At 42.5% G+C, this 11,219-nt stretch overlaps 1 protein-coding gene across 1 annotated transcript; it reads right to left on the bottom strand.

Moving 5' to 3' along the window:
- Positions 1–3,308: 3,308 nt before the first annotated feature.
- Positions 3,309–10,600, bottom strand: PURB (purine rich element binding protein B). The gene has a single exon (XM_086943359.1). It carries the CDS (start codon positions 10,107–10,109, stop codon positions 9,195–9,197), a length of 915 nt encoding a protein of 304 aa, XP_086799485.1. The 5' UTR covers positions 10,110–10,600; the 3' UTR covers positions 3,309–9,194.
- Positions 10,601–11,219: the final 619 nt, after the last annotated feature.

The following is an 11,219-nucleotide window of genomic DNA, read 5'->3' as shown; positions in this document are numbered from 1 at the left end:
ACGCACCTCCACACTCTGGTGTTCCTAGCACCACGCAGTCCATCCTACTCACCAACCAATCAAAGTCAATGATGCTAGATCCCAACATGCCACACTAATTATATCCTTCTTCTAGCACTGTGTACCTACAAGTGGAGAACGACTATGCTAATACCTCTACTTCTCACCAGCCACTCGAAGTACTTAGTGCCGCAATTTAGACGAGCAAACGAAAAGAAGAAAAAAAAAAAGAAAAGGATGCCCTGTGGTCACAGCTTCTTATGTGTTATCCAGTACTAGCAATATCCACTAAACTAGTTCCATTTAGTATTTAAAAAAACAATATGCAGTGCAGACGCATATTCCTTCCGTTATTTAGTCCAAATACAGTGAAAGGGTCCGATCTAAAGCTGAAACTACTCGCTGTTTTCATGCCTCCAAACAAAACACTGGCAGGTATCAACAGCACAGACACAAGCAGCCACACTCAGAAGTATTGTAATAAATCAACTTAGCTCAATCCTCCACCTTAGCCAGCAGAAATGGAGTATGTTGCTTATTTAGAACAATATCTTTCAACTTATTGTTGGTTCACATACTGTCCATTGCATCACCATATAATGAAATGCAAAGGTATGACATCACGCCAATTAAAGGAAAAGTAGTAACCATTCTGCAATAGCCTTTAGCAACCCTGTTACAGGTAATCTGAAGTGCTCCCTTCAGATGCATGAACCTATAGTCATATGTTCTGTAGATTGTAAATCAATACATCCCAGCCCCTCATGGTTTGGGTATGAAGAGCAATAGCAGTTATTTTTAGAATCTTGTGGCCCACTGTGGCTTCTTTGCTGGAGTATCTAGAGTAATTGTGTTTTAAATGTGTCAAAATATTGCCATGCTGCATATGTTCAAAGAAAAAATTCCCAGAAAAAGTGACGTCATTTGTAACCCGAGGACATGGTCTGGGCCTAGAATTTTGTTAGCCAAAGTAGAACCATAGCTAACTATTGTGCACAAACCATTATACAAAAAAGCGTATGCAACTGGGTTATGAAACATCTTGGAACATTCAAAGGTCTAGGATGCTTTCGATATTCCTAGTCTTTTTAAATATTATTCATGAGTGCTCTTGTTACACTCCAAGTATGCAATGCTAATATGATGGCTGTGAGACAAGGAAGAAGTTTTATATCTGTTTCTTTTGTATGGCAAGGTGACACACTAGAGTCGAAGTAAATTTTGGAGGGGAGTCTAGGTATAGCTGCCACACTATGGGTTTGTATATTTTTCTCACCCTAACTAAGCGATGATAACCTTCAACCTTTTTCAGAAATAATCATGTCCATGCTTCGTAAGGAAAAAGTAAACCCCAAAAACAAAAAAAATCTTCAACTAAGATGAGATATTCCATAACATGGGGTTCCAGTGTCTGGTATGGCGATAGAGCAATGTTAAAATGCAGTGCAGCGACTTTTTACACAGATTCTTATTTTACTTTGGGCAGATGTGACAAGTGAAAATTCTTGTTGCGGGCCTGTATATTTTGGTTTGCGCATACTATGTAATTTTGGAGATGTGCAACTTATCTTTATTGTTGCTTTGTGGGAAAGCTTGCGCTCAACTCCGTGAGCCTAGTGCCGGTCATGGTGACAAGTCAAAGACCGCTGTAGGCTTGATTAATTTATTTGAAAAGTTAAGTCAGATGCCAAAGGTCTGATTTGTTATCAAAAGTTACAAGAAAGGCAGTAGACCCGACTTGTTTATTACGAACAGCATACAAACCAATAGACCTTTAAAGTTTGATATCAAAGTGTGTTACAACCTGTAAACAGCAAAAAGTATATGAAATGAAAAAAGCACTGCTGCAAGCGAGCGATTTTGGTATTGGTTGCCCTTCAGACAAACCTTGGGGGTAGACTACCTGCACTGTTACAATGATTGTTAGGTCGCAGGAAAAGGGGTTGTATATCATTAAGCCAAATGTTATGAAACGTAACGGTATGCCTGCTGTTTGCGTTTCATGAAAACTTACACTCCAAATAGCAGACTGTGGTCAGTTATGAAAACAAGACAATTTTACAGGCATCAGGTGTGAGGTTAGAATGAAATCCTGTTAAAGCCAATATTTATGATAGATTGTTATTACACTCTTAAAAAAATGTAGACGGGGGTTTCTTTAAAGGAATCTGTATTACTACAGTGGGCAATTGTTTTAGCGTTGGTTATTTTTTATGTATTGATAAGTACTTAGGTCAACAAAGCAGTTGAACTAAGAGCACACCTGCTTGCATAGCATACAGGCTTGCTTTTAGCAGAGGTATGTACAACAACCTAAACAGTATGTGCAGCTTGTGTAAATAAGAAATCATTCAAAATTGTGAGGCACTGCATTATTAAACATTAAGGGATTCACAGAACTAACTTAAGACAAAATCCTAAACTTACTACCATTTTCGTATTCACAGAAGGCACTTACTCATTTCGGTATTCACAGAAGTTAGGAGTCCTAACTTTAGGACTCCTAAATGCCCTCTGTGAATACCAAAAGTCTTAAAATTAGGATTTTTCTCAATTTAATACTAGTAGTAGTAGTAGTAAAGTTAGGACTCCTAACTTTAGGACTCCTAAATGCCCTCTATGAATACCAAAAGTCTTAAAATTAGGATTTTTCTCAATTTAATACTAGTAGTAGTTGTAAAGTTAGGACTCCTAACTTTAGGACTCGTAAATACCTTCTGCGAATACCGAAAGTCTTAAAATTAGGATTTTTCTCAGTTTAGTAGTAAAGTTGAGAAAAATCCTAATTTTAAGACTTTTGGTATTCACAGAAGGCATTTAGGAGTCTGAAAGTTAGGACTCCTAACTTCTGTGAATACCGAAATGAGTAAGTGCCTTCTGTGAATACCAAAATGAGTAAGCGCCTTCTGTGAATACCAAAATGAGTAAGTACCTTTGGTGCATACCAAAATGGTAGTAAGTTTAAGATTTTGTCTTGTTAGTTCTGTGAATCGGGCCCTAACTCAATGGGATTCAAAATCACTCAACCCTCCCAATCATGTTATGCATTTTACAGCTACATATGCTTTTAACTGATCGCAAGCCAGACCGTAAGCAGCACTGCTCACAGAACAAGCTTCAATATGGAACGGAAAAGAATCGGAATTCAGATTGTAGTACGAGTTAAAGCACAGCACGTGCCAGAGATTGCTTTCTGCAAAAGACCCTCAAAATGAAGCCTGCAGATAAGAACTGCTAAATCAACAAGTCAATGGAACAGGTCTATATGTAGAAACGCGGACAGAAAAAAAACTGTTCCACAAAAAGCATTCTTGTTGCCTTTAACAAGAAAGGACAATTAGCTTTATTTGAAGGCAAAGGAAAAGCTTGAATTCTTATCATAATCTATAGCTGTTACAAAATGATGCTTGCCTGGCCTTCAACGGCTCATTTTCCACTACACATCAATATGCTGTAACGCAAGTACGTTACCAGGGAAACAAACTTAAAACTCAATCGAAAGTTGCAGACTTATGCCTATATGGACCACAAGCATTTAAAGGACGTTATTGAAAATATTTGTGTATGCTACTCAGACAAGACGCTTTGCTGATTGTATCAAACGTCTCAATGAAACTGGATAAAATATTGTGAAGGTCGTCCAAACGCTATGGGATGTTTCAATGAATACCCTCATTTGTTTAAAAAAAATATTTATAACAAAAAAATTTCGCCCTAGCCAGACTGGTCTTCCATCCTAGGTCTGGTCAACCCAATTCTGTTGCTTTACTAACTTTTTTTGTTTGAGGGATTGTAAAATAAGATCAGAGTGTGCACAACTATCCAAAGCGTGTTAAAGGATGTATCGTTTGAGCTTTGTTCTTTATAGAACTACAAGATTACTCAACCAAGTGAGCAAAGTTATGCTATACATGGCAGAACGAGGACATGAGTGTGCATATCTCCCTCCGTACACCAACTATACACATGGTAAAAGCCACTGGAGATAGACTGCTAGCCCCCCCAGGCCTGCCTCGTGTAGGTCAAGGGCCTGCAATCGAAAACAATCAGACAGCTGCAATGAAATGTGAATGTTCATAAAAACACTGCACTAGTAACACAAATGAAAAACAACATCAGGATTAGAGCAAAATACATGTCTTATATTCTCTCTTTTTTACTGCCTTCAGTTTTACATAACAACCCGAGCAGGGGTTTTGTGCAACTCTTGCAAATGTTGCAGTCACTGTGCACAAACTTGTCTGGAGATATAGATATATATATATATATATTTTTTAAGAAAGAAAGGGAACACAAGGGACAGTTCTCCGTCACAAAGAAGTGAACACGCGAACAAAAATACATAGGTAAATACAGCAGGACATTCAATAACAGCTGCCTTAAGTACAAAATACAGTACAAGTACACCGATGTAATTAAAACATCAAGAAATACTATTGCTCCCGTAGAATTTAGGAAACGTTCTTTGCAACGGAGAAAATTAAAAATTAACTAAATAGATTTAATTTTTTAGAACGGCCCTTAACAAGAACACCCTGGTTGGGAAATGTAAAGTGAGACGGTTTAATGTGACTGAAGTGTACACACTGGTGGCGGAAACTTTAAAATTCAACATTGTCATAAAAATCAGCAAACTGGCCCTCTTGCTTTTAATGTAGTACACTTTCCTTTTACCGGCCTCCAACAAAAAAAATATCCAGCCACAAATGCATACCAATATTTGTGTATGTAGTTAGGAAAAAAGCACACCAAAAAATGTTTTATTAGGGCCCTTCTAAAAATTCATAAAATAAATAAAGGCAGCTCAAAAAGGCGTGCAAAGTGTTTTTAAATTTCTTTTAAAAAATAAAATACTTAAAATGATAAACCAAGAAGTTTTAAGTTCCCCTTGGCCAAGTGTTGCACCAATAACATAACCTGACATTGTGAAACGATAGCATGATGCATTCAGTTCAAGTCTGTCAGGTCCAGCACGTGGACAATACTCTGATTAGGTGAGTGGTAACATTTTAATAATAGATTATCCAGTTTAAAAATCGGAGAATCTGAGTTATCTGTTAAACAAGCAACTGGGAGGCCGGCAACTCTGAAAGCTTGATAGAGCATGGGAAATGGGGCATGTCAGGCAAAAGGTAGTTTTTCCCTTGTTCCATCAGCTTCCCGGAAATACTGCCATGGTGTAGACTGCTAGGAAACCTAATTTCCATAAAGGGCAACTCGCCTCTAATTCAGATTATACTTTAAGCCAATCATCATAACGTAAAGGGGCAAAATTTCTTTTGGGCAGAGTACATTCAACAAGAGACTATAAATAATTTTAAAGTCACAAAGCTAATTTAGCTTCCTTTAACGATGGACCTTTGGTTCCATCATGGTAGATGTTATCCAACGCTTGCTGGCAACTGGTGAGAGTCTGAGGTACTGATATACGGATCGCTTAGGTCTAACAATCCTTGTAAAACAATAGCTGACACTGGAATCGTGGACCTGAGGTTTTGTTTATAATTGCTAAGAAAAGAAGTCCAATACTGTAAACTGGACTCAAAGTTCTTACATCCTACAGGATCTGCAGATAATCTTTCACAGATAAGACATTAATCCACGTTTAGCCTTGATGGTCACTTCCCCCAAAAACGATTTTCTAATCTCACTTGAGCGATGGCGTTTTTCTGAATCAAATGACCACCCACAGTATGAAAGGGCATCTTCAAACACTCCATCATGCACCAGGTATGACTTGAGGCAAATGAAATGTGGCTTCTTATTCTGTTGGAGCAATTGCCTCACAGAGATCTTAAGTGAAGCATGGGTATCGACGTCAGTCAAACCAATTATAAAAAGTGGGCTTAAACTGTTTTTAACTTGTAGTTTTCACTCTACCATTAAAAAAAAAAATCAGCTATGCCAGGGAGGTTCTCATCTGCTAATGTCTCTTCGTTCGTGAAGCGGACACAAAAATTAAAATGAGAGAGACAAGACGTTGGCCCAGGTGGCAGAGTACACCCCGTTCTTCCTATTAAGTTTGTGTTACGCACTGTGCCATCAATACCAATGAGCATTCTAAATACATTTTTTTTCTCAATAACAGGATCGCCTTTTCCAATAGTATCACAGCCACTGAATAGACCACCATCCCTGCTTCTCCTAATGAGCAGTAAGGCCCAAAAAACCTAACATGTAATTCCAACTTCGGCAGTTGGGTTCAAAACCAAAAAAAGCGTGGCAAGCAGGAGCTGAAACCAAAGAAAGTGACATGCACCTATAAAAGTCAGCCATGAAGATGTCCACTAGTTTGAGGGCACAAAGCATCGTGTTCTGATTTCCAGCAGATGAGAACAAATGTGACATCCCTTTTAAAAGTAAGCTGTCACCAGAAACATGCAACCCTGATCGCCATCTCTGGCCTCGGCTAGCGATCTCATACGAGCTGAGCAGTGGGTTATAAATTTTATATCAGCTCGTTTTATTTTAGCAAAAGTTTCTCAGCAAACATTCTGAATTCCTGCATCCTCCTGTGCAGGTCATTTATCTATTTCCATAATGCCACTATTTTTTGGGGAGGTGGGTGTGCAATTTTCCATCACCAATTACTTTTGCTTTATTCATAGTAGCCTCTTGTATATTCTGCAATTCTCTTTACCACAATTTACAAATAGGCAGAAAATTGCAATGGACTGTGATTAACGAAGTGTCTCTTCCAATTACGCGGCTGCAACAGGTCAGTTGTTTCAAAATGACTCTCCACAGGAAGAACTCCCTCAAACAGGTATTTAGTTGAAATGAACTGTAAATTATGTTATCTTCACTCCTCCAACAAGTCATACAAACATATGGCATTCATTCCTCATGATTCGTTATCCTCGGAAAAAGAAATAGTCTAACGTTCCAAGTCGATGTATATACTGAATATGATCAAACTGCTGCAGGGCTGTGTGCAAAGTCGAACATATTTTTATTGGGGGGTAAAAAGAAATCATGCGTTCTCAGGAGAGCAGCAACCACGAAATGTGCCCCAATTTTAGAAATTCTCAACTGTTGATCCAGGGAGGCAATGCAGCCCACAATTAAATTGTCTCCAGTTCAATCAGAGGACAATCAAAGTTACCACGTCTCCAACATATATTAAACCATGTTCTCTTGAACGCCTGCATGTCCGTACTGGAGCATGCCCTTCCTTTCCACATTGCTCAGACTATTGTTGACACCAAGAAGCACTGGGCCACTAAGTCTTAAAATATGAGGAGCCACACAGGATGTTCATGTCCTGACCGTGTAGTCACTTGTTGCGATCTGGTGCACCAATTAGGCTCACGCCTTCATACTGCCTGGTCTCTGAAGAGGAAGCTCACAAGGGACCACATTGAGGAAACTGAAGCAACTCAAATACAAACCCCTTTCAGGAGACTGTTCACATCCGAGCACATGTGTTTGTTTATACAGAGAGCCTTAATATACATCCTACCATACACTGAATGGGTTGAATGCACTGCACCATCACAGCTGCCTGGGCCTTGTTAAAGTGATCAACTTCATTTTGAAATCCCAGCCACTTCTACTGGTGGAATAATGGTCGACATCCATCGAAGGTAGGTCCTGACCTTGGTCAGCAGGCTTTGGTGGTGGAAGCCTGGGCTGGCTTATTTCATAACCAAGATTGGTTTAAGTCTATGCTGATCATTTTCCCAACTTCACGGGTGAAGGGGTCTGTGTCTAGCCTCCAAGTTTTGTTTTTCTCGCCAACCCTCAGGCTGATTGGAGTAGCAGAGTTCTCTCCCTGACATGTGCATGATATCTTGACTGGCTTCTCTCCTCAATGCTGCCATCAACAAGCACTGTAGACGAGTCAATATCCCTGTGATTTAACTCTTGACTGGTCACTCGATTGGTTCTTTTTTTCAGCTACTTGAAATATATTGAATTAGCACTCAAATCCAGTTGGAATTCTTGCCCCACCACTCGCCTAGACTGAAGTATGCTTCTCCCAGTCCATGGTTGGATGCCTGATTCTGAACTATCCATTAAATGGGCATACTTGTTGCATCTGATGCAGATGTGCCACCTTATCTAACCAGGCATCTTCTCCCCTCAATCTGATGGGTTCACTGATATATCTATTCATGGTCGTGTACACTCTGCATCGTCTACGTTTCTAAGTGGTCTAATAGGCGTCAGGTCAGTCTTGCTAGGGTCTGGTATGTAGTGAGAGGGGGGACATGGGAACTGGTGTACATGCGGATCATTCACTACTAAAAGGGAATCAGTTCAGCGATGCGTTTTAAAACAGGTATGGCCCGATGTGACCCCTTCCCGAAGCTGGTTGAACAAGGAGTGCGTGAACGGCAATAAAGCCATTCTTGCCAAGACTAGTGTATTATTGTGCAGGTTTCTGGCTGTGTATGGCTCTGTAGAGGAAAGTAGGACTTCAGCGTCACTGCCGGTCTTGTAATAAGTTTACCCACGCACCCATCATGCAAAGTTGTGCTGCGGTCATGTGTAAGTTTTTACGGGGAGGAGCTTATTAATTAAATTATGAAGGGGGAAAGCTTTCGGCATTGGAACGTTAACAAGGCCTTGTAGGGTGCGGCGGCTGGTGGTAGTCACTGACAAAAGGGAGACACTGTATTCTTCTCACCCTTTGGGTTGTGTTCTATAGTAGATGGAAAGGAGAGGTCAGTTGTGGTTTAGGTGTCAAGAAACTTATTAATTTAGGAAAAAGTTAGTCGCTACGTTGCTATCTGTAAGCGAATCAGTCACTTTTTTTCTAAATGTGGGAGGGGGTTGTATTGTTTGCGTCAGCTGTCTGTAGATGGGTGTCCTTTTATGTCTGCCTACGTTGTGTGATTAACAGTCAAATATTGGTTTGGCCAGTCCAGTATGCACGGCCAGAATGATGTCAGTATCCACATTTTAGAGGAATCCCAGTCCAGGTCTCGTCCCATTATGCAAAAAAAAAAAAATATCTGGCTTGACACCCTAGCCACCCAAGTTCCTTAATTGCGGTCAGTCGCCCCTGATCCCCGACCCGTCAATTACCTTTGCGGTCACTCACTGGAAAAGACTGGTCGCCACTAGCTCCCCAGTACGACCGTATCCTAGCAGTCTCCATTGCAACAATAAGTCTCGCTCCCTCCCATCATCGGTCCCCGGATTCTGTCAGTCGTCCCCTCCCACAACTGTAACCAGCAAGGGCTCCATCAGTCGTCCTCACCCTCCTCAGTCTCGCTCTCCTCGCCCCTCTCACCTCGGGCCCCTCCTCCCCCTTGCCTTTCCTGTACGCCCTTCATCTCTTCTGCGTAGCGGCAGAATGCAGCACCGAAGCGGGCCCAAGCCTTGAGTGGCACTGTAATGGAGTTGCGATAGGAGGGCTTAACCTCACTCACACGAAGAAACACGCCGTACTTGTTGCAACCCACGTCGAAAAAGAAACGTTTGGCGTCCACAGTAAGCGAGGTGCCCTCTGGCAGCGGCTCACCGGGACCCCCTGGGCCTCCTCCTCCAGGGCCTCCTTCTTCTTCCTCACCACCGTAGTCATCGATGAGTTTGGCTAGAGCATCGCGAAACTCGATGAGCCCCTGGGCAGGCAGGGCAATGGTTTGGCCACTCTGTGGACCCTGAGCACCGCCGCCTCCAGGTCCTCCAAAGCCGCCTCGGTTGAGGGTTTGCCGAATGCGCAGAAAGCGGCCACGCTGGTTCTCCTTCAGGTCCAGGTAATATTTGCGATTCTCACGAACCAGGAATTCGCTCTTGAGGGCACGACGGGGTCCGCCCTCTCCCCCTGCCGCAGCCTCTGCCAGCTGCTCAGGGCTCGAAGGCCCAAGCTGCGCGTAGTGCTCGATGAAGTCGCCAAGGTAGTCGCGCAGCTCTGCGGCTACAGCCATGGAAAGCGTGAGCCTACTTTTGGAGCCTCCAGCGCCCACCTCTGCCACCTTCAGGAAACGGCCTTTGGCGTTCTGCTTCACGTCTAGATAGAAGCGCTTGTTCTGGATATCTAGACGCTTCGAAGCTAGTTCCTGAGTGTCCAATCCGGCTCCGCCCGAGCCGACTCCCCCTCCACCTCCGCGGTCCGAGCCGCCACCTCCTCGCTCAGAGCCGCTGTCCCCATCCGCCATCTTGGGTTCTGTCTCAGTATGGAGGGCTGCAAGAGCGCGCAGGCGTCAGACGTGCAACGTTCTAAGCAAGCGACGCTTTCCACTGAACCGGGGACGCTCACAGGCCACGCCCCCAATCTGATCGCACCTTTTTCAGAGACAAGCACGCCCCGATCTGTCAAAAGAGCACCTCTGACCAAGTCCTTTACTTAGTTTACTCAGCGATGGGCCAGCAGGCTGCAGTCCCTCCTTGGTAGGGCCACTCCCCCAGAATCCTCCAACTTCTGTGCAGGTCAGTTCGTCCAATTCGTTGGCACCACGCCCCTTTTCTCGCGTCGCTATTATCTGACCAGTTTCATCGCCTATCGTTGTCACTGACGCTTCTTTCCTTGCCTTCCTTCCGCTTCCCGCCGTTTGCCCTCCTTCACCTTCGCCGCCTCCTCCCCGTCCTCGCGCCGCTCCCGCCCGCGCGCTAGTCGCCTTCTGCCTCCTTCGCTCTCGCCCCACACTCTCTCCAAGCTCCGCCTCTTCCTCCCATGTCATAGTATCTCCGAGTGGGTAATGGGGTGTTTTCTCGCGAGATTCTTAGGCTTATCTAGCCGCTTTTCTCGTTACTCTATGATAAAGAATGATGACAGCGGAGTTTAAAATGCGAGTGCTAGGCATCTACATGGAAAATAAGTATTTACAGTGTTCTTTCTGAGATTATATAAATCTCCGGAATTTTTTCTCAAACATTGCAGTGTTCAAAGTTCAAAGTTCTTTTATTTGTTTCGAAGGTTGAAAACAATCATGAAAATACATAATAATAATAATACATAATCTCATAAAAAACATTCTGAACAACATGACATTTTTAAAAAGAGCGACAAGTTGAAAAGGGTTTTTGTCAATAGTAGAACCAGAGTACAAATATGATACAAGACCCCGTATGACTTTTTGGATTCCTCCCAATCCCACCAATTTCATCAGCCCCTTGTGTTTCTTAATTTAAAAGCAATTTTAAGAAAACTTATGATAGCAAATAGAGTTCGCATTTCAGTGGCTCTTTGCAAAAACAGTAAAGCAGATTTAGCATGGATAATATTTGAGTCCTTTAAAACACTCACTAAGAATCTTTGACGCGGTGTT

The sequence above is a fragment of the Lissotriton vulgaris genome, chromosome 11 (assembly GCF_964263255.1).
Source record: "Lissotriton vulgaris chromosome 11, aLisVul1.2, whole genome shotgun sequence".
NCBI classification, from domain to species: Eukaryota; Metazoa; Chordata; class Amphibia; order Caudata; family Salamandridae; genus Lissotriton; species Lissotriton vulgaris.
Note: the sequence above shows the minus strand (reverse complement) of the source record. Positions and strands in the feature narration are given on the sequence as shown.

What these genes read in the sequence shown, in the direction of transcription:
- PURB (XM_086943359.1), bottom strand. Translation starts at nt 10,109, where the DNA reads ATGGCGGATGGGGACAGCGGCTCTGAGCGAGGAGGTGGCGGCTCGGAC.